Source organism: Artemia sp. Qi Xiang Cuo, chromosome 8 (assembly GCF_049724085.1).
Source record: "Artemia sp. Qi Xiang Cuo chromosome 8, ASM4972408v1, whole genome shotgun sequence".
Classification (NCBI taxonomy): Eukaryota; Metazoa; Arthropoda; class Branchiopoda; order Anostraca; family Artemiidae; genus Artemia; species Artemia sp. Qi Xiang Cuo.
The window spans coordinates 34,311,677-34,336,607 of NC_142801.1; the positions used below are offsets into that span (position 1 = coordinate 34,311,677).

Below are 24,931 nucleotides of genomic sequence, written 5' to 3' on the forward strand. Positions count from 1 at the left end.
ACTAAATTAAAACTCTAACTAAAACTCTTAAGTAAAACTCTAGCTAAACTAAAACTCTAATCTAAAACTAAACTAACTAAAACTAAACTAAAAATAAAGGTAATAAATAAACTTAAAATAAACTAAAAATCTAAACTAAAACTAAACTAAAAATTCTAAACTAAAACTAAACACTCATATAAAACTAAACTAAATTAAACTGAAAATCGAACTAAAACTCTAAAATAAAACTAAACGTTAAACTAAAACTAAACTAAACTACTAAACTAAAACTAAACTAAAAATCTAAACTGAATTAAACTAAAACTAAAAAACTATAACACTGAACTAAAACTAAACTAAAACTCTAATCTAAAACTAAACTAACTAAAACTAAACTTAAATAAAGATAATAAATAAATTTAAAATAAACTAAAAATCGAAACTAAATAACTAATAAAATAATAAACTAAAAATCTAAACTAAACTAAAACTAAACTAAACTTCTATATTAAAACTCTAATTAAAACTCTTAAACAAAACTCTAGCTAAATTAAAACTCTAAACTAAAACTAAACTAAAAAACTAAACTACTGAACTAACTAAAATCTAAACTACTAAACTAACAAAAAATTCTACACTAAAACTAAACACTAATCTAAAACTAAACTAAATTAAACCGAAAATCTAACTAAAACTCTAAAATAAAACTAAACGTTAAACTAAAACTAAACTTAACTACTAAACTAAAACTAAACTCTAGCTAAAAACGCTAAACTAAAACTGAACTAAAACTAAACAAAATATAAATTATAACACTAAACTAAAACTAAACTAAAAATCTAAACTAAACTAAAACTAAACTAAACTACTAGACTAACCAAAAATTTAAACTGTCTAACTAACTAAAACTAAACTCTAAACTACTAAACTAAACACTAAACTAAACTATAATAAAATCTAAACTACTAAACTAACTAAAAATCTAAACTACTAAATTAACTAAAACTAAATTATAAACTCTAAACTAATAAACTAACTAAAAATCTAAACTGTAACTCTAACTAAAACTCTTAACTACTAAACTAACTAAAACTCTAAACTAAAACTAAACACTAATCTAAAACTAAACTAAACTAAAACCAAACTAAGCTACTAAATTAAAACTCTAACTAAAACTCTAGCTAAACTAAAACCCTAAACTAAAACTAAACTAAAAAACTAAACTACTAAACTAACTAAAATCTAAACTACTAAATCTAACTAAAACACTAAAATAAAACTAAACATTAAACAAAACTAAACTACTAAACTAAAACTAAACTAAAAATCTAAACTGAATTAAACTAAAACTAAAAAACTATAACACTTAACTAAAACTCTAATCTAAAACTAAACTAACTAAAACTAAACTAAAAATAAAGGTAATAAATAAACTTAAAATAAACTAAAAATATAAACTAAATAACTAATAAAATAATAAACTAAAAATCTAAACTAAATTAAACTAAAACTAAACTAAACTTCTAAATTAAAACTCTTAAATAAAACTCTAACTAAATTAAAACTCTAAACTAAAACTAAACTAAAAATAAAGGTAATAAATAAACTTAAAATAAAATAAAAATCTAAACTACTAAATTAACTAAAACTAAATTCTAAACTCTAAACTACTAAACTAACTAAAACTAAACTAAACTTCTAAATTAAAACTCTTAAATAAAACTCTAGCTAAATTAAAACTCTAAACTAAAACTAAACTAAAAAACTAAACTACTAAACTAACTAAAATCTAACTAAAAAATATAAACTATAGCTCTAACTAAAACTCTTAACTACTGAACTAACTAAAACTCTAAACTAAAACTAAACACTAATCTAAAACTAATTAAACTAAAACCAAACTAAGCTACTAAATTAAAACTCTAACTAAAACTCTAGCTAAACTAAAACCCTAAACTAAAACTAAACTAAAAAACTAAACTACTAAACTAACTAAAATCTAAACTACTAAATCTAACTAAAACACTAAAATAAAACTAAACGTTAAACTAAACTACTAAACTAAAAATCTAAACTGAATTAAACTAAAACTAAAAAACTATAACACTGAACTAAAACTCTTATCTAAAACTAAACTAAAAAACTAAACTACTAAACTAACTAAAATCTAAACTACTAAACTAACTAAAAATTCTAAACTAAAACTAAAAACTAATCTAAAACTAAACTAAATTAAACCGAAAATCTAACTAAAACTCTAAAATAAAACTAAACGTTAAACTAAAACTAAACACTAATCTAAAACTAAACTAAAACTAAACTCTAGCTAAAACTCCAAAATAAAACTGAACTAAAACTAAACAAAATATAAATTATAACACTAAACTAAACTGCTAAATTAAAACTCTAAACTAAAACTCTAGCTAAACTAAAACTCTAATCTAAAACTAAACTAACTAAAACTAAACCAAAAATAAAACTCTAAAAAAAAACTAAACATTAAACTAAAACTAAACTAAAAATCTAAACTAAACTAAAACTAAACTAAACTGCTAAATTAAAACTCTAACTAAAACTCTTTAGTAGAACTCTAGCTAAACTAAAACTCTAATCTAAAACTAAACTAAATTAAACTGAAAATCTAACTAAAACTCTAAATAAAACTAAACTAAAAATCTAAACTAAACTAAACCAAAAACTAAACTAAACTACTAAAGTAACTAAAAATTTAAACTGTCTAACTAACTAAAACTAAACTCTAAACTACTAAACTAAACACTAAACTAAACTATAATAAAATCTAAACTACTAAACAAACTAAAAATCTAAACTACTAAATTAACTAAAACTAAACTCTAAACTACTAAACTAACTAAAAATCTAAACTATAACTCTAACTAAAACTCTTAACTACTAAACTAACTAAAACTCTAAACTAAAACTAAACACTAATCTAAAACTAAATTAAACTAAAATTGAACTAAGCTACTAAATTAAAACTCTAACTAAAACTCTTAAGTAAAACTCTAGCTAAACTAAAACTCTAATCTAAAACTAAACTAACTAAAACTAAACTAAAAATAAAGGGAATAAATAAACTTAAAATAAACTAAAATCTAAACTAAAACTAAACTATAAATTCTAAACTAAAACTAAACACTAATCTAAAACTAAACTAAATTAAACTGGAAATCGAACTAAAACTCTAAAATAAAATTAAACGTTAAACTAAAACTAAACTTAACTACTAAACTAAAACTAAACTCTAGCTAAAAACGCTAAACTAAAACTGAACTAAAACTAAACGAAATATAAACTATAACACTAAACTAAACTAAAACTAAACAAAAAATCTAAACTAAAAACTAAACTAAACTACTAAACTAACTAAAAATAATTTAAACTGTCTAACTAACTAAAACTAAACTCTAACTCTAAACTATTAAATTAAACACTAAACTAAACTATAATAAAATCTAAACTACTAAACTAACTAAAAATCTAAACTACTAAACTAACTAAAAATCTAAACTACTAAATTAACTAAAACTAAACAAAATATAAACTATAACACTAAACTAAACTAAAACTAAACTAAAAATCTAAACTAAACTAAAAACTAAGCTAAACTACTAAACTAACTAAAAATTTAAACTGTCTAACTAATTAAACTAAACTCTAAACTATTAAACTAAACAATAAACTAAACTATAATAAAATCTAAACTACTAAACTAACTAAAAATCTAAACTACTAAATTAACTAAAACTAAATTCTAAACTCTAAACTACTAAACTAACTAAAAATCTAAACTATAACTCTAACTAAAACTCTTAACTACTAAACTAACTAAAACTCTAAACTAAAACTAAATTCTAAACTCTAAAGTACTAAACTAACTAAAAATCTAAACTATAACTCTAACTGAAACTCTTAACTACTAAACTAACTAAAACTCTAAACTAAAACTAAATTATAACTCTAAACTACTAAACTAACTAAAAATCTAAACTATAACTCTAACTAAAACTCTTAACTACGAAACTAACTAAAACTCTAAACTAACACTAAACACTAATCAAAAACTAAACTAAAATTAAACTAAAACTGAACTAAGCTACTAAATTAAAACTCTAACTAAAACTCTTAAGTAAAACTCTAACTAAACTAAAACTCTAATCTAAAACTAAACTAACTAAAACTAAACTTAACTACTAAACTAAAACTAAACTCTAGCTAAAAACGCTAAACTAAAACTGAACTAAAACTAAACAAAATATAAACTATAACACTAAACTAAACTAAAACTAAAAATATAAACTAAAAACTAAACTAAACTACTAAACTAAATAAAAATTTAAACTGTCTAACTAACTAAAACTAAACTCTAAACTATTAAACTAAACACTAAACTAAACTATACTAAAATCTAAACTACTAAACTAACTAAAAATCTAAACTACTAAATTAACTAAAACTAAACAAAATATAAACTATAACACTAAACTGAACTAAAACTAAACTAAAAACTAAACTAAACTACTAAACTAACTAAAAATTTAAACTGTCTAACTAACTAAAACTAAACTCTAAACTATTAAACTAAACACTAAACTAAACTATAATAAAATCTAAACTATTAAATTAACTAAAAATCTAAACTACTAAATTAACTAAAACTAAATTCTAAACTCCGAACTAATAAACTAACTAAAAATCTAAACTATAACTCTAACTAAAACTCTTGACTACTAAACTAACTAAAACTCTAAACTAAAACTAAATTCCAAACTCTAAACTACTAAACTAACTAAAAATCTAAACTATAACTCTAACTAAAACTCTTAAATACTAAACTAACTAAAACTCAAAACTAAAACTAAACACTAATCTAAAACTAAACTAAAATTAAACTAAAATTGAACTAAGCTACTAAATTAAAACTCTAACTAAAACTCTTAATTAAAACTCTAACTAAACTAAAACTCTATTCTAAAACTAAACTAACTAAAACTCTAAACTAAAACTAAACACTAATCTAAAACTAAACTAACTAAAACTAAACTTAACTACTAAACTAAAACTAAACTATAGCTAAAAAGGCTAAACTAAAACTGAACTAAAACTAAAGAAAATATAAACTATAACACTAAACTAAACTAAAACTAAACTAAAAATCTAAACTAAAAACTAAACTAAACTACTAAACTAACTAAAAATTTAAACTGTCTAACTAACTAAAACTAAACTCTAAACTCTAAACTATTAAACTAAACACTAAACTAAACTATAATAAAATCTAAACTATTAAACTAACTAGAAATCTAAACTACTAAATTAACTAAAACAAAATTCTAAACTCCAAACTACTAAACTAACTAAAAATCTAAACTATAATTCTAACTAAAACTCTTGACTACTAAACTAACTAAAACTCTAAACTAAAACTAAATTCCAAACTCTAAACTACTAAACTAACTAAAAATCTAAACTATAACTCTAACTAAAACTCTTAACTACTAAACTAACTAAAACTCTAAACTAAAACTAAACACTAATCTAAAACTAAACTAAAATTAAACTAAAACTGAACTAAGCTACTAAATTAAAACTCTAACTAAAACTCTTAAGTAAAACTCTAACTAAACTAAAACTCTAATCTAAAACTAAACTAACTAAAACTAAACTTAACTACTAAACTAAAACTAAACTATAGCTAAAAACGCTAAACTAAAACTGAACTAAAACTAAAGAAAATATAAACTATAGCACTAAACTAAACTAAAACTAAACTAAAAATCTAAACTAAAAACTAAACTAAACTACTAAACTAACTAAAAATTTAAACTGTCTAACTAACTAAAACTAAACTCTAAACTCTAAACTATTAAACTAAACACTAAACTAAACTATAATAAAATCTAAACTATTAAACTAACTAAAAATCTAAACTACTAAATTAACTAAAACAAAATTCTAAACTCCAAACTACTAAACTAACTAAAAATCTAAACTATAATTCTAACTAAAACTCTTGACTACTAAACTAACTAAAACTCTAAACTAAAACTAAATTCCAAACTCTAAACTACTAAACTAACTAAAAATCTAAACTATAACTCTAACTAAAACTTAACTACTAAACTAACTAAAACTCTAAACTAAAACTAAACACTAATCTAAAACTAAACTAAAATTAAACTAAAACTGAACTAAGCTACTAAATTAAAACTCTAACTAAAACTCTTAAGTAAAACTCTAGCTAAACTAAAACTCTAATCTAAAACTAAACTAACTAAAAGTAAACTAAAAATAAAGGTAATAAATAAACTTAAAATAAACTAAAAATCTAAACTAAATAACTAATAAAATAATAAACTAAAAATCTAAACTAACCTAACCTGCAATCCTCTCCCGCTAATATTTCCGGCTCCCTGATTGGCTTAGAGAAAGACATCTTATGTAACCGGCTCCCTGATTGGCTTAGAAGGGGACACGTGATCCTTTTTCCAGTTATCAGATCAATACATTCTCCCCACCAATTATGTAATCAATTTCTCAGAAATTTAGTTCCCCTTCGATTACGCAAACATTTTCTCAGAAATTTAGCCCCCCTCCAATTACGCAATCAATTTCTCATAAATTCACTTGTCTTTGTCGATTACGCAATCAATTTCTCGGAAATCCATTTCCCCCATCTTGTCCTAGATCAATATATCTCATCCCCACCGTTAATGCGCATGTGTAAACTTCGCCCCGGAGACAATACACTTGGAAACAACAAATAAATCGACCTTGAAAGAGGTGTCATTGGCCCCATTAGAATCAATAAACCATGAAAATACATCAAAGTGAGAAAAATCCTGTTTTTTCATTCTCAGTGACAAAAACCATAAAAACATGCATAAATTATGTTCGTCCAGCGTTAGACTAAACTGTAGATGGCAGCAAGCAGTGTATCTCGGAGCAATAGGGGCCTTTCTACTGTGGTCTCCCATTGCCTTTCCTGTGCTCCTTAAGACAAAGTCCATCAAAATAATCCATATAAAGGGGGATTGAATACAACCCTGCTTAACTACTGATATAGTACAAAACCAGGTGCTAACCTCATTTCCTACCTTAACCGCAGCCGTGTTATTCTCGTACATAGCAATAACCACTTTAATGTATTTGTCTGGTATACCATACAAGGATAAGACCTTTGCTAAAGCTCTTCTATCAACAGAATCAAACGCTTGCTCATAATCTATAAAACTGAGGACCAAAGGTGTTTGACGACTCAGGCACTTCTCAATTATTAACCTAAGAGTGAAATTTTGGTCGACACATCCTCTATCTTAACAAACCGCACAGTTCTTCTCTTAAAACCTTGTCCCTTTTAGGTACTTCCCCTTTTTCAAAAATCATATTCATAATCTTCAGTAACTTATTTCTAACCTCAGAGCAACCATATTTAAGAAACTCATTTACCAAAGTTTAAGCGTCCGGAGCATTAATAGTTGATTTTTATTTTTGAACTGTCGCTAATTCTTCCTCACAAAGCAAATCTTCCTTCACATGCAAGGTATCACAAACTTTTTCGTTTTCCTCTATATCTTTTCCTGCAATTCTATCTTGCTATAGCAAATTCTCAAAATATTCTGACCATCTTTCTTTAACTTTTTCCTTATCACTAATTGTGGCCCCATTCCTATCTTTAACTGGGACAAGCCCGGATTGACTACTCCCTCTCGCTTTATTACCATGCCAGTACAATATTTTACTATTATGCCGTCTAGCTTCATCTTCCAGATCCTCGGTAATTATACTGGTTACCTCCACCTCGCGGCTTCTTATTTCACAATTCGCCATTGGCCCCATTCTCTTACAATTCTTTTGTTTTCAGATGGCTTATCATTCGGATATTTTTGTACACGTCCCTTCTCCTCTCCATTAAATACAAAGTCTTTTTACTTATATTCCTAGCTGCAGTCCTAACTTTCTTCACTAAGACACCTTCAGCAACTTCACAATTTTTTTTTCTAAAGTTATTCCAACCATCTTCCATATTGTCAAATTTTAAACTCTCAAGTTTAGTATTCAACTGTTCCTGGAAGATTTCTCTCAAATTCTTATCTCGGAGTCTACCAACATCATAACTTCCCGGGAGGTAGTTACCCTTCCGAAATTTCAGCTTTGAATTAACCCTAGACACTACTAGATAATGATCTTTACTTTTAACATCAATTGCAGATTGCAGCACTCCTAAATACCCTAGTATCTTGTATTTATCCTCCTATTCTTCGGTTTACTATAACATAATCAATAAGGTTTGCTGTCTTACCATCACGCGAATACCATGTTAACTTGTGGGCTATTCTATAACCAAAGATCGTATTGGTTATAACTAGATTGTTATACCCACAAAATTGCAAAAATCTGTATTCATTACTGTTTTCTTTTCCTACATCAATTTACCTAGGGAAGAATACCATCCATCCCTATTTCTACCGACCTGGGCGTTAAAATCTCCTAATAAAAACATCATATTTCTACCTGGGCCCTGTCTATTTGCTCCTGTAACTGTAAGTAATATTCATCTGAGCCACTAGTATCTCCGTCAGTCGGTTCTACAGCGGCGTATACTACTATAATTGATACCCTGAACTTTTTAGTCATAAAATGAGCAATTAGTATTCTATTGTTGATACCTTCCCAGTCTAAACAAGACATAGCAGCTTCCTTGTTCATCATGAGCCCTACTCCCAGTCTATGTACCCCATACTTCCTGCCTGAGTAAACAAATTCTATATCACCTAATTTCATGCTTCCTACCCCTGGGATATGAGTTTCTAAAACTCCTAATAAGTTCAGTTCAAATTATCTGAATTCGTCTATCAAAATGTTGATACGATGGTCATTTTTTGACGTCGAAACATTCCAAGTTCCAATTTTCATGTTCTTTAAATCATTGAAATTATTTTGGCCTCAGGAAAAGCAATGATCCCAGATATCAGTTCAGGACAGGGATCACAGATCTTCTCAAGTCTACACCGAAGCGCTTAAGCCGGCTTAGAACCTGAAAGCAAGAAGTCCCTGGAACCTCCACCATGAATGGAGGCTTTGTGCAATCCTGGGCCCATCTTGGTCACAACATGGTTTTCAGCACTTGGCGATGTTCTTCTATCAACAAGAGTCAAAATCCTGTACATACAGTCTCAAGCCTATTACCTCAGACTCATTATATATTTCTGCTATTATTACAATGGCTAATACTATTGAGGCTTCGGGTAAGCAGCTGAAACTTTCAGGGAATGTTGAACCTAATGAAAACACATTCTTTGTGTGCATGTCGTATTGCGCTTCAGAAAAATCCCAGGAGTGGTCTTACGTATTAAACTGAGACTTTCAGGGCATTTTAAGGGGGATGTTGGGCAAAGCAAAAGGCAAAATATACATACTACTGCTAATACTACAACTGGTACTACTACTATTACTGCTACTACAACTACTAATCTAGCTGCTACTGCATCTACGACTACTGCTACTACAACTACTACTAATAGTATTACTTAAGCTAAAGGTATTACGGTGAAACTTTCAGGGAATGTTGAAGAGGATAGTGAACTAGATTGAAACGTGCTATGTGATGCAGGCTATTAAAAAGGCACAACAGCTATATCTCTAAAGAAGCTTAGAATATAAAGCTGAAACTGTCAGTGCATGGTGAGGGGGATGTCAAACAAACCAAAAGGTACTATATGCATACTACTACTACTACTACTACACCAACTAATACCATGAATTTGAGGGGTATGAATGGTATCTTGAACAAAATTGGAACACCCTGTGTGTATGCAGGCTGCCAAAATGCCGTATCAGCAGTATCTCAAGAACGGCTTAAAGTATTAGGTTGAAACTTACATGGCACGTTGAGAGGTATGTTTTAGTGACAAAAATGCACTATTTGCATGCTACAACTGGTAGTAGTGTTACTTCTGCAATTGGTACTAATATTACCAGGGCTAATGGTGTTACTGTAGAAATTTCTGAGACTGTTGAGGGAAATGTTGGGCTAAATCAAAACACATTATGCGCACGCAGGTTATCAACATGGCGTATCAGCAAAATCTCAGAAACGGCTTAAAGTATCAAACTATCAGAGTATGAGAAAGGTATGTTGAACTAGACCAAAAAGGCACAATGTGAATACTATTACTGCTTACTACAAATACTACTACTGCTATCACTAATACTACTCCTATTGCTCCTACTATTACTTCTGCTACTGCGCCTACTACTATTACTAATGCTAAGGGTATCAGTTAAAATTTCAGAGGACGGGGAGGACGGTGTTGAACTGAATCGAATACACAATACACAAATGGGTTATGAAAGGGGTGTATTAGCAATGTTCCAGCAACGGCTTAGGGTTTTAATTTCAAATTCCCAGAGCTACCAATACTACTACCATTTTTGCTGCTACATCTTCTACTACAACTGCTACTATTGAACTAAATCAAAATAGCTTTGTCAAGATATCCATGCGGAAATGCGGTATAGAATAGGGTATAAAGTAGAAACTTTCACGGGAAGTTTATGGTGCTTTAAAACTAAATCAGAAGGCACTATGTCTATGCTGGTTCCCAATAAGGCGTCTCAGCAAAATCTCAAGAACGACTGAGGGTATTAAGTTGAAACTCTCAGGGCTACTCTTATACTACTTCTGTTCTTACCATTGAACTAAATCAAAAGAGTGTAATTGTATCCAGGTTGTCAAAATAGCATAGATATAATAATTTAGGAATGGTGTTAGATTTTATTTTACAGAGAAACTTGAGGTGTCAAAATTAATCAAGGGATACTATGTGTGTCCAGATTTTCAAAAGGGTGTATGTTATAAAAAATTGTTGAAAAATTTTGTCCAACATATAAATAATAAGCCAAAGTATAGATTCGTGTTGGAATCAAATAAAAAAAAATTCTTTCAACTGAAAGTAAGGAACAACATCAAAACTTAAAATGAACAGAAGTTATTATGTATATAAGGGGGGTTGCCTCTTTTTTTTTATTAATGACTATTCGTTTTTTATTGACATGGTCTTTTCCATTGGTAAAGAAAATAATATTTTAACTCCATTCGTTTTTCAAACGGTTCGGGGTAACGAACTGTAAGTAAGGAGCGATGCGCCTCAATAGTAAACGAAACTCTAAAAAATGGGATTTTAATATCAATAGATACATCAAAAGAATTGGCTTATTATGCTGAGTGAAAATTCATTAGTTTTTATTGTTAAAAAAAATAGAGTTGTGAGAAAGTCAAACTTTAGCGTAAAGAGTGAGGCGTTGAGGAGGGGACAGCCCCTTTCATACACGGAATAGTTTCTGTTCGTTTTAAGTTTTAACGTCGTTCCTTACTTTCAGTTAAAAAAAACCCTGTTTTTTTATTTAATTTTTGAACGTTTTTGAATTAATGGAGGTTTTGATTTTGTCTCTCCGTACATTAATAATTAAAACAAAATTTTCATATTATTTTTACTTTTATTTGGTTAAATGGCTTTCTCGAAACATGTTTAATTTTATTTACGAACGTTTTTATTTATAATAAATATACGTAACTTACGAATTAACTAGCGTAGCGAACTTCTATATTCATAGATTTTTAATAGGCATATTAGGGGATTCGCCCCCTAGTCAATACCTTGCTCTTTAAGCTAAAGTTCGAATTTTGTTCCAATTCTTTAAAAATGACCCCTTAATCACAGGGGCAGTTAATTAGAATAAATAGCTCTTATGAAAGTACTAAGAAATCTTTGGCTTAAAGAGCGAGTTATTGACTAGGGGGTGAACCCAATCATATACGCAATAATTTCTACTTGTCTTAGGTTTTGATGTTGCTCCTTACTTCCAGTTGAAAAACTTGCTTTTTTATTTAATTTCTGATTGTTTTTTTCTTTAATGATGCTGGGAAATCCGGCACCCCCTTCATAGAAATGTCCCTTCCCCATGAAAACTTCCTTCATGTAAAGATCCTCCCATATAACATCCGACCCCCGCCCCCCCCACCTACCAGAAAAAATCCCCCCTGAAAACGTCAGTATACTTCCCAATAACCAATACTATATGCTAACATTGGGTAAAGTCTATAACTTTCAGCCCTCCCCCCGGGGACTTCGGGGAATTAAGTCATCCTGAAAGACGTAGTTATCATATTTTCAACCATGCTGAACAAAATGGCTATCTCAACGTTATGATCGGATGATTTTGGGAACAAAATGAGCGTGGGAGGGGGCCTAGTTGCCCTACATTTTTTTTTGTTCACTTAAAAAGGGCACTAGAACTTTTAATTTTCGTTCCAATGAGCCACCCGACAATATTCTAGGACCACTGGGTCGATACGATCACCCCTGGGAAAAAAAACAACAAAAAAACAAATTAACATACATCTGTGATCTTTCTTCTGGCAAAAAATGCAAAATTCCACATTTATTTAGATAGGCGCTTGAAACCTCTATACTAGAGTTCTCTTATACGCTGAATATGATGGTGTGATTTTCGTTAAGTTTCTATAACTTTTAGGGGGTCATTCCCCCTTTTTTCTAAAATCAGCCAAATTTTCTCAGCCGCGTAACTTTTGATGGGTAAGACTAAACTTCATTAAACTTATATATTTGAAATCAGCGTTAAACTTTGATTCTTTTGATGTTTCTATTGGTATCAAAATTCCGTTTTTTAGAGTTTCGGTTACTATTGAGCCGGGTCGCTCCTTACTTACAATTCGGTACCACGAACTGTTTGATCACCAGGAGAGCAAATACATACTCGTAATTTTGGAATATCCCATTTTGACAATGGTTTTAAGCGCAACAAGGCTGTATTTTCAATATGATAATGAGACAGAATTTTAAACGTCTGGTTAAAGATTTTTGGTCATCACCCATTCCCATCACTTCGTCATTTGTTTCGCTTCGTCATCATTTTCGAGCGATTTCCAGCTGTTTTTCAAGATTCTCAAAAAATATTTTTGGAAGCCACTGTTATCGTTTAGAAAAAAGTTATTATTCCTAAATAAAATATAAATTGTTTTTTTTGTTTTTTTTTACCAAGCAGTTTTTCTCATTTTATTTTCAACTCATTTTTTACATTTTACTTACTAAAGGAATCAAATTTAAATAGTTTTTTAGAAGGCAGTTTTTTTTTCTCATTTTAGTTACAACTCATATTTACTTTAAACTTGCTAATAGAACCGTTAGGGAGAGTATTCCAGAGGAGAACTATAAATATTCGGTTAAGGGTTTTTGGCCATGGAGACTTCAATGTTACGCCACTTGTGGTTCCAAGTTTTTCCACTCCGGAAATGACGCAAAAAGTCTTATTATTGATGTCATGTGTCCAATTGTGGTTGAGTAAAAAAATAAAGTTTGGTACTTGTATGATATACCCACAACCTAATATGCATTTAATATGTTTCTCTGACGCTCAATCCTATTGAAATATACCGAAGTAAGACAACAATATTATACTTTAGAAACAAATTTGGGCTATATATTTGCACATTAGGGGGGGGGGGTAAAGTATAGTGGGTCTGCTTGCCTAATGTGTTAGGTACAATTATTCTGCATATTATGTAGTAGGAATTGCTTCAAACTGTCCAAATACTTTACCCCCACCCCCTAATGTACAAATATATAGCCCAAATTATTTATTTTCCATTTATTCTCTCACTTATAATTGTCTTGTCTCACGCTAAGCTGAGAGAAACTTCAGAAAAAAACCGGTTCTATAATGCGTCAATGAATGAACAACTTAATAGGTAGTGAGTTTATCATACAAGTACCAAAACTTTTTTCCAACTGAAAGTAAGGCACAATATTAAAACTTAAAACGCACAGAAATTATTCCGTATATGAGGGGGACTGCCCCCTCCTCAACCGCTCACTTGATACGCTAAAGTTTACTAGAGCTTCAAAAAAGCTTCTTATTCTAATTTAACAATCCATGTGTGATTCTTAAAAAATGGCACAAAAAGTCGAACTTTAGCGTAGAGTTCGAGGGGTTAAAGATTGGGCAGCCCCCCCCCCGCTAGAGCGATTATTTCTACTCGTTTAGAGTTTTAATATTGCTCCGTGCTTTCAGTTGAAAAAAATAAGTTTTTTTCATTCAATTTCTGATCTTTTTTCCAATCATAACCAGGGCTAACCAAGATATAACGTGGGATACCGGCCCCATAAGCCCCCGATTTCATGCTAATAGATTGTATATATCAATTATATAAATTGATTGGTCAAGTCCTGCTTTTTCAGTTTTCTGCTAAAGAATTAAAATGTTAGATTGTAATTAAAAATTTGCACAAAATTTGAATATTTGGTAAAAATTGTCGACGAATAGTAGCTTTGTTGAATAAGTCATTAATAATATTTTTACTACAGAATTTCGGGTGGGAGGAAAGGGGTATTATTATTCATATGGATGGAAATTTTTCGCCACTATTGCTCTTCTACGCGGTTGAAGCCATTGGGACCCCTATAATAGGGTTGGTTCTCTGATGTTTAAATACGGTACACTGGATACGTTTTTTTAAATACATTTAAACATCGTACAAAAAGGAAAAGAGAAATTTTACCGTTTAAAATCACTAAAAACCAAACTCCTGGTTTCACTGACCAGCCCCCCTCCCCCTCCCCAAGAAATTTCCAGCCGAGATTCATGATGCCACGTCGCACCTTTTCCACAGCTGTGCCGATAGGCAGGCAAATTTAATATTTCTGTCATATAGAAAACTGTTGTCGCAGAGGGAGGGGCACTATTAACCCTCTTAATAGCAATAATAATAAATAAGCAGTAATAATAAATGTGAAGACCAAAAACTTTCCCAGAAATCAAGAGGTATTAGATATCCCTTTCTATCCCCCTTTCTTTCCTCAGAATTCGTTCTATATTTATTTGACAGCTCAATGAGAGTTATGATATTAATGCAATAAAATACACTCTTCGCGGCAACTGCTCCCCCATCGCCTACAAAATGGCCCATCGCCCTTCCTTCATAATAGTTGATATCGTAACCATTTTTCTGCAATGAGAAAGGAGGTATCATCCCAGAGCACCCTTATTCAGGCTTAGGGTAAACTAAATTAAGGAAGATGAGAGATAAACCCCCACCATAAATCTTTCTATATTCATCTGAAGGATTATTTAGAGCTAGACAATTTGGGCATTAAAATGTGCTTTTTCAGGCACCTGCCTCTCCCCGCCCATCCTTCTTAATAGCTGATGCGCAATTATACATCACTAAACATAATTTCATGAAAAATTTCGAGAATAGATTTAGTTAAATCAAGCATTAAGATACAAGGTCCATATTAACCATCTATCTTTTATGAACTAAATGACTTTCCAGGAGCGAATGCGCTACCATCCAGCATAGCTTCCTCTGCAACTGGGAAGCTCAATATATAGTATTTTGAGACTTTTAAACCAATTGGCCTTCTCAAAATTTAAATTGATAGAAAATTGGTACATTTTGGGGCAAAATTGTAGTTAGGTGCCGAAAATAGCAGAAAACGCCACTTTCCCGTGGCACAATCTTTTGGTCACTTAAAAAGGGCACCAAAATAAAAAAAAATAAGCAGCATCAAGCATAAAAATCCGATTTTTTTCTTTTATGTACTAATTGTTATCAAGGCCAAATATTTTCAAGACCCTGTAATTCCTTTCTGATATTTTACACCCCCTCCCTCTTAATAAACATTTAGAGGTGTACTCTTTCAGGGATGATTATAATTCTCGTAGCATTGCTACACAAATGCTAACTTGAATTTAAAAACTGGGGTTGAAGCAGTAGCGACTTTCCCATTTAACACAGCCTCGGAATAAACAGTTTGTAGTTGCAAACTATAAGTGAAGAATGACCCTAGTCAATAGAAACTGAAACTATAAAAATACCAAGTTTTGATTAGAATATGTGTAAAAACAATGTTTTGGCTATTAGTTTAGGCTGATTCTAAATATGCAAAACTTAGTAATTTTGAAGTTGCTTATAAAGTTATTAGTACTTGAAAGTTTGTATGGTTTTAGAAATAGGAATAAAGCTCCTTGAAAAAGGTTTGGGGTGTTGATGGAAATTATGCAACGCAACTCAACATGTATGAGAGTGAATGAAGCCGACACTGACGAAACATGAAATTTCTTACTTTTTCAGAGAAGGTTGGTGACGCAAGTGACCATCCACAATCCTTAGTTATAGATTAGTAAAAGAGGGTTCACTCGAATGAACATTTGTAGATCTAATTTGCATTGTAAGCAATAAAAGAGATCACGCCACAGAAAATCGCCACACTAGAACGTTTTGGACCGAAAATATATCATCCCGTCAAGCGAAAATTATAAAAACTACTGAAAGAGTATTTATATAAATTCCCCATCTCAGAAGCCATACTGGCATGTACTATACGATTCGTACCTAAACATAAAAATTGCTGAAATTATACGAACTTGGTTTGAATAGCCTATACCACCACTTGTTCTCTCTCCAATATTGCCTACAAACCAAATATTGTCTACTGTCTTTCTATTTTTTTCATATTCAGCATCAAAATAGGCTTTTATCCTTTCTCATTTCTTGATATATGTAATTCTCGCTATAACTTGTCTTCTAACCGCAGATTAATGTGAACTTCTGCTTGATGTCATGGCGTCACCTTAGGTTCGATACGACCACCCAGGGAAAAAACAAATTCTTTCTTAAAGTCGTGACCTATCTATATCGCTTCTTCAGGCATGAAATGTCAGCATGCCAGTATTAAAAAAAAACAGATTTCAAGGAAAAATAAGCACATATATATATACACAATTTTTGCTCGTCCAATTAATAAAAAAGGCAGCCAGTAAAAATTGTCCACAATTTCAATCTGTTTTCCTTGCAGAAGCCGATACATACGTTCTCCAGAAGCAACTGAATCATTAGAATTTAGAAATTTCATGTTTTGGTCATCTTCTTAAGTCACAATGTCGTCAATATCATATCGTTCCACCCAAAAACTAAAATTTCGACCTTCTGTTGCTATCGTATTTAAATTGGATGCAACAATACGATAAGCACGTTTGATTGCAGCATCCTCAGACACATTATTTCGTCGTGCCCTGGTATGACCCCTTGTATAGAAGACATGGTCGTAGAAACTTGGGAGGGTGCCTATTAGATTTGAAATAGAAAGCTCTAGAATGCAACTTGCACATTTTTCATAGATACATTTAGGTAGAAAAGGTCATTTAGGCTGATATTAGATTGTTTCGATCCTTAAAGATCATGCACACTGGACCAACAGGAATTCAACGGACAGCAAATTATGCCAAAAGGTTGTTATTGCACAACAATGTATTTTTGTTCGACCACTTTGAAAGTTACAGGGTATACCACCGAGGACCAAGAGGATTTCAAAACGCAAACAATAATCCGGATCAAATGTGCTTAATCCAAAAATTTGTGAAAACATTGAAACTGTGGTTTTCGGGTCCGGTAAGTTGAGCTCTAATTATGATTTTTTTTTTATTTTTTTTTTTTTTTTTTTTTTTTTTTTAAATAAACCCAGTGTTACTTAAAAAAAAAACTAACTCTCTCTGAGGAAACCAAAGCTAGTCATCAGACTACTTTGGAAACAGGGTAATATTCGACATAAAATATAAAATTACGAGACCGGTGCAAGTTTGAAACTTCAGTGATACTTTATTGATGCTTATTTGTGAAATAGTTTTATCAATAAAAACAATGCTCGCTAGGGAAAGACAACAATTTGAACAGTTTTTTTTTATTTTGAAAAAAAATTGCCAATAGATAAAAATCATCATTTAGGGTGTTTAAATTTATAAGCATTAGCTGGCGAAGTTTTAAACAAAAACACATAACTTTTGATAAAAACGAACTAATTGAAACTATTGCGATTGCGCTATGATAAAAATGGTTAAGACAAACACAATTCGGAGGGGAAGAATGCATAAATGGATGGAGGGATAGGAGCTATGGGATATAAAAACGATCTCTTTAAGTCTGAGCGTGATTCCTTTTTACCTTGATAGATTTCTTTTCAAGTTTTGGGGAAATTTCCATGCGTTTGATCCTACACTGAGAATGCAATATGGGTATTTAATAAGTGGTAGATCCTCTCTTTCTGTAGAAATATTTTAGGCACAAAATAAATATTAATTGTAAATGTTTACCTGCGCAAACCAGAGAAGGGTTGAGACATCCCCTTAGATTAAGATTTTTCCGAAGAGCCTCTACCTGGGCACACGCGTTTGGGTGCAGTTTTGTTTTCGCGGGGAGGTGAACATTAAAGGGAGGTGCCACCGCTTATAAACACTAAAGAAGATAATGTGATGCGAAAATTTTAAAGACAGAGCAAAGCATTCCTCACTACCTTAAATGTTTTATCCCTCTCTTTCCACCCCCTCTTTAGCTAAGGTTTTACTGGCACTTTTCTGAAAGTATTTTAGATACAAGCATTATAGCTATTTCATAACTGAAATTATTTTATTTACAGATTGCCTTTCAAAACATTTGAAATAAAAATTTTATAGTGACGAAAATGATAAGGAGAAGGAGCCTTCTTGAATATTTGTGATTAAATTATCCGGCGTCAGAGTCTCTGTTCTTGACCTAGATAAAAAAAAAAAAAAAAAAATTGATCTACACACTCCCGCTAAAAGTTGATGTGCAACTATGTTATTGCATAAAAAATCAATTGGATATGAAAAACAATTGTCAATAATAACCGTTAGTTATGCAAGGCGTTACATTTGATGTGTCAACGCAATAGAATTGACTCTGTTAAGTTCGATGTGTCTCTCATGCATTAATTAAAGATGGAATTGGATAGGCACACTGGCGCAAAAGCGAGTGATGGGCTCAATCGATCGAAAATCAAGAGCACAAGGGACCTTTTCAGGGGTCGCAGCCAATGGGATGGCAAACTGTCATTTTTTGATACCCCAAACGCCCCGCGGCCAATAAGGGCATCAGATCCAAATTTCAAGACAGTTATTTTAAGCAGAGCAGCTGAATAGTCCAAAATATATTTCTGGAAACAAAATAATAAGTGTACCCCCAGGGGGTGCGCGCTCCAAGTTATGAAAATGGTCCATATAAAACAGAGACTTCCTAGATACATTTTAATAAAAAAAATAGGTTTGTTACACCTTGTTAAAGCTATGCTTAGAATCTTAAAACGATTCTTGATCTGTATGACTGAATAGCCCAAAGTGAGATGCTTGTTCCCGCACCTTATTTAACGTTCACATTCTCAGGTCGTTTCGCCTTAAAATTCTGACTTTCACCGAAAGCGGTTTTTAAGGGTTTTGAGCTTGCTGAAAAAAAAATATATGATGAAAAATATAGGATGCTAACTGTGAGATAATGATATCAAGAGCAAATACACATTAAGTGCGTATTTCCTAAATGATGGACATCATCTTGTTGAAATCAGAGTTACGCAAGGATTTTCAATTTGCGGTATTATAGCACCCTACGTGCGGGTCCAGTTTCCTCTCAGCCCCCTCCCACTTTGCAAATGTACATATTTTTAATTTTTTTACTCGTGATCATTCAGGGATGAATTACGGAGTGGTGCTTAATTTTCAAATGTTAACCATTTCAAAGTAAATCTTTAAGATTGCAGTATATTTGTGATTCTAAATCCAAATGCAATAAGTGCAAACTTCACAAGTAGTTTTAGATTTTCCCCAAAATTTGTATAAAAAGATTTCTCAGCTTTCTGATTAGAAATCAGAAGCGAATCATTAAAATACGGACATCAGAGCACTTCAAGTACCCATTTCAAGGGACCCATCCTCTTTTGACAACCAACTCTCCAACTTTGTACATATAGACGGATTTTACATTTTCTAGCCCATTATAATGATTCAATGTTAATCATTGAAAACCCTTATGATCGTAGCATAACTATCTTAAGCCAAAACAAACTAAGTACTACGTATATTTCCCATATGATGCTCGATTTCCACCAATATTGGTTTATAAGAAATTATTAATTAAATATTTAGCAGGGATGGCGAAAAAGAAGGAGCAAATGATTTTTTTAATAGAAAGTGTATTTATAGTTGAAATGTTTTCAGGTCTTCTCAAACACACTACTATGCGTCGGGGCTTATTAAGAAATTAAGCAGTAATGTTTATTTTTGTCTTGTTGGTGTTATACAGAGATTTGAAGTTGTTATTTTATGACTCATTTTTCAATCAAAAAACGGATTTCTCAGCTTGCTAATTATATATCCGAGCTTAGTATTGCAATATAGAGGTCCAAAAGCAAAACAAGTCATGTGCGTATTTCACACTCGGTTAATATGTCACACCTTGTTGAAGTCAGTGCCATGCAAGCATTCAATTTACGTAAATGAAGGCCTGTATGAAGGACGATATAAAGAACCCTTGGATCCGGAGTTCCTACGATCCGATTCCACTCTCCCATCCCACTTTTCCCACATAGCCGTGCTGTACATCTATCGAATCACGATCATGCAGTGATCATTTGAGGAGCGGCGATTAATGGTTAATTGCCAACGGCTAAAAATCCATAGCATCGCAGTATCACTGCGCTATTCAAGACATATTAAGTTCATATTTCACACGTGGAGGCCATTTCAAACATTGATTAAACCTGAGTCATTCAGGAATTTTCTATGCTTAACAGAGTGGCCAAAAGTGGAGTCCCTAAGTAGAGCCCTTAAGCCCAGGCACATTCCCGGATCTCTCCTTCCAGTCCCGAACTCTACTTACATGAAATGGTTATACCTCTTTCGACTCATGATCGTTAAGGATTATTTAGGGAGTTTCCGACATTTATACACCTTCTACTTCTCACTAAGTTGAGTCACTCAGCGACGTGGCCTATTTCGATTTTTTACAGGGTATATTTCAATGCTTTGAAGTAATTGAGAAGCTACAAACTCTGGAGACATAATGGAGCACTCTAAGAAATCTGAAGAATCGAGAAGGCTTAAATGTGTTTTCACATTTTCTTTTGTGCGACAACAAGCCTACAATGACTAACAATACTTTCTGATGCTTCTGATTATGCTTTTATAGGTTTGATTAATACAGTTAAATCTTAATTTACGGTTGCTCAGAAAACCTCTGACTGCTATAATCAATTTATTTTTCCTTCGATGTTTTGCCAGGCAACAAAAAAGAAAAAAAGGAATAAGAATTTCAAACCTTCCTTTCTGATCCGTCCAGAATTTGTCATCATTATTCAGTTCCCAAGTGATTTTCTTTTCCTTGCCAGTGTTTTCATCCTTCTCCTTAACTACGACTAATCCTGATTTATAATCCAAAACATCCGCAATAAGTGCTTGATAGGTCCATGTATGATGTAAGCAAGTCGCTAAGTCTATATCCCGATCTAGAATCACCAACAACGGTCTATCTTGACTACAAAACGAAAATAATTTTCGATCAGATTTCTTTTTTTTCGGCAGAGGGTTAAGGATTTAAACAGCAACGGTCAAAGGAGAGAGGAAAATAGAATAAAAATATGAAACTAAGGATAATATACATATAACGGATTTCATAAATAAAGCTAGTTGAATGGCTTTACTTTAGCGGAATATAGAGTCAGAACAATCTTCTGATTAATATTTGAGAAGAAGTGAATTCTCTTCATAGTTCATATACTGAAACAGTTTTGTTCGGCCAAAACCGATTTTTAACAGATATTTGTATGCCTTTCGTGTTACTTACTAAACTTCGTTCTAAATAAAATCCCTCTTCATACTCTCCCAAAAAATACCATTTCTATTAAATCTTTCCTTATGACATCCTCCCACGCTATACGGGGACGACCCGCTTTTTATTTGCCCTTCGACGGTTGGCCGACAAGGACAATCTTTGGCAATATGTCATCCTTCATCCGCTAGAACGTGTTCTAGCCATTTCATCCTTTCTCTCCCTGTAGCCCTTAGAAAGAGAGACAGAACAACTTTTTTTGTACAGATTACTATTTGAGATATGGTCAGTCAGTCGGATACCCAAAACAATCTGTAGGCAAAGTCATGACCTCGATCACGAACGTCATAACAATGCCATAATGATAACAACTTCATAACAAAGTATCGTTAAAGGAGCAAAATTGATCTATCTAAACACTGATAGCCGCTTACAACTCAACTAAAAGAAAAAAAACTTAAGCACAAAACCATCTAAGCGAAAAGAAGAGTCAGTAAGTCCTTTTGCAGTTAGATAGTCGTGCGACAAAAATCAGCAGCGGTGAGAGTTCAAATAGTTTCGGCAAAATCGTTTCAACCATAAAATGGTGGTACTTCGTGTAAGCCAGAGTAATAAAATGATTCAGTATAAAAAAGGACAAAAAAGAAAGGTGGTATTAACCGTATCTCCAGATGTTGAAACAGTTACGATTATCGAGGCAGGAGCGAAACGACAAAAGATGGAAGTCCAGGAGACAAAAGCTTCATGCACACCATCCAGGAAAAGAGAAGCAGAGCCCTTCACACATTACCTTAAATTACCTTAAATCCCACTTGCCAGCGATAAGGACGAATCCTGTAGACGCCGGTCAATGATGATGATGGTGACTCTGGTCATAGGGCGCATCCCAAACTGTGCGCCATGGCTTGCTGCACCAATCTCTGTCAACAGCTAACTTGAAGGCTTCGGTATTAGGGGACGTGACTGCATTCTGGCAAAGGGAATTCCATAGGCCAACCACACGGTTGGAGAAAAATTTGATTCGCAGCCTTGTATTAGCACGTTTACGGTAGAGCTTCAGGGGGTGCCCTCTTGTTCTTGACGAACTATCTAACTGGAATAGGTCAGGGATGATATCGTGGTTACGGATCAATTTGCATGTCATCAATACATCCCCTCGCTTAAGTCTGTATGTGAGAGATGGTATATTGAGCCCCTGGAGTCTGGTAGAATATGGCAAATGTTGAAAACCCCTTATGCATTTCGTTGCTCGCCGCTGCACCGATTCCAGAATTGGTTGGTCAAGCTTGTTAACTGGCGTGACACTGGACATCCCAAATTCTAATTTTGGTCGGATCAGGCCCTTTAGGAGCTTAGTAATCACTGCTGGAGATCTACTGCAGAACGTTCTCTTTATTATACCGAGAGTTTGGTTGGCTTTGGCTACTGCAAACTGCGTGTTTAAGTTGAATTTGAGCTTGTTATCAACCAAGACTCCCAGATATTTTTCGCAGTGACTGCTTGTAAGTGGCTGTTTAGAACCACCATTGGATTCCATACTGGCTGAGAGGGTTGTTTGCTCCAAAGTGTATGACCTTGCATTTCTGGATATTAAATTCTAGTCGCCAGGTTTTGCCCACGTTGAGAGTGCGTCGAGATCTGCTTGGATGTCTTTGATACTTTGGGGGTCATAAATCGGACCGATTATTTTGGAATCATCAGCATATAAGCATATCTTATTCTTTATGATTGAAGATGCATCATTAACATAGATGTTGAATAAAGTTGGGCCCAAAACCGTGCCTTGGGGTACTCCGCTTTCTACATCCGCTGATTCTGAGAAGAAAATTGATCCACCATCTCCAAATACTCTTACCACCTGCTTCCTGTTGGTAAGAAATTGCATCATCCAATTTATGACTTCATGGTGGAGGCCTATTGCTTGGAGTTTAGAATTTAGTCTCCTGTGACATACTTTATCAAATGCTTTTGGTAATCCTAATAATATCATATCAACTGGGGATCCCATATCCATAAGTTCTGTGACATGCTCATAAGCATCAATGAGGTTAGTCTCAACCGATCGACTGGGACAGAAGCCATGTTGGCTAGGAGATAGTAGCTTATTCATATTTAGGTGTTAAATAATGGCTGAGTTAACTATGCCTTCAAGAATTTTTCCTACTCCTGAGGTGAGGCTAATTGGTCGATAGTTGCTGACTTCATCTCTGGTGCTTCCTTTATGGACAGGTGTAATGTAAGCTTCCTTCCAATCTTGTGGGATAGATTTAGTATTTAGAGACTTTTGGAATAGTAGGGTGAGAGGATGTGATAGTACTGTATACATCTCCTTGAAAAGCTGAGGGGGCACTCCATCAGGTCCTGTTGATTTATTTGGGTTAATATTCTTTAGTCGGGTCTCTACATCTACTTTAGCAATATTGATGGGTGGCATATTTTTATGAAATTTGTGCTGTAGGGGTCTGGAAGTGGGGCATTATCTGCAACTATGAATACTGAAATGAACTGTTTATTTAATGCATTAGCTATTTCCCTTTGGTTACCGATTTTTGATTCACTTTGTACAAATTGAGTGACAGAATGCCTTCCAGGCTTACCCGATGACATATACCTCCAAAATTTCTTAGGGTTAGTTTTTGTCGCAGCTGCCACTGATTCCTCATACTTCTCGGTGGTATTTCTGGTGAGACTTCTCAGCTGGTTACGCGCCTGTTTATATTTCGTATAATAGTCAGCCTGGTTTTGATTCTTTGTGTACAGCTTCCAGTATTTCTTTTTTCTGTTCCTAGCCTTTTTGTATTTTCTTTTGTAATATACGGGAGGGGTTTTGGTTTCCTTTTCCATTTTGTAGAAGAGTGATTTTCAATAGCCTTCAATAATATTCTTTTCATAGTTGTCCATGACTCTTCCACATCTGTATTCTCAACGAAAAACCAATCACATTGAGTCAGTTCCTGACGAATTAGACTGTAATCAGTGTACACGTGCTTTGTAAATTCTAGTCTTTGGGAATACAGTCTAAAGCTGCAACTTATGACAATCTGGTCACAAGCTCCAAATGGTGGTAAGGGCTCGATGCTTATTATAGACTCTTGGTCTTTTCCTAGTAGAAGATCAAGTAGCGAAGGGTTCTGACCATTTCTATATCTTGTCGGGAAGTTAACTGCCTGGTACAAAGAATGATTAAATAGGCACTCCAGGAATGGTCTTATGAAACTATTTTCAGAAAAACCG

At 32.5% G+C, this 24,931-nt stretch overlaps 1 protein-coding gene across 1 annotated transcript in view; it reads right to left on the minus strand.

The window, feature by feature from the left end:
* Positions 1–24,931, minus strand: part of LOC148949349 (protein sly1 homolog) — a 204,263-nt gene that overhangs the window by 126,748 nt on the left and 52,584 nt on the right. Inside the window, exon 7 of the mRNA XM_089093385.1 lies at positions 21,188–21,403. Coding sequence (XP_088949511.1) covers positions 21,188–21,403 — 216 coding nt within the window. The remainder of the gene's footprint in view (positions 1–21,187; positions 21,404–24,931) is intronic.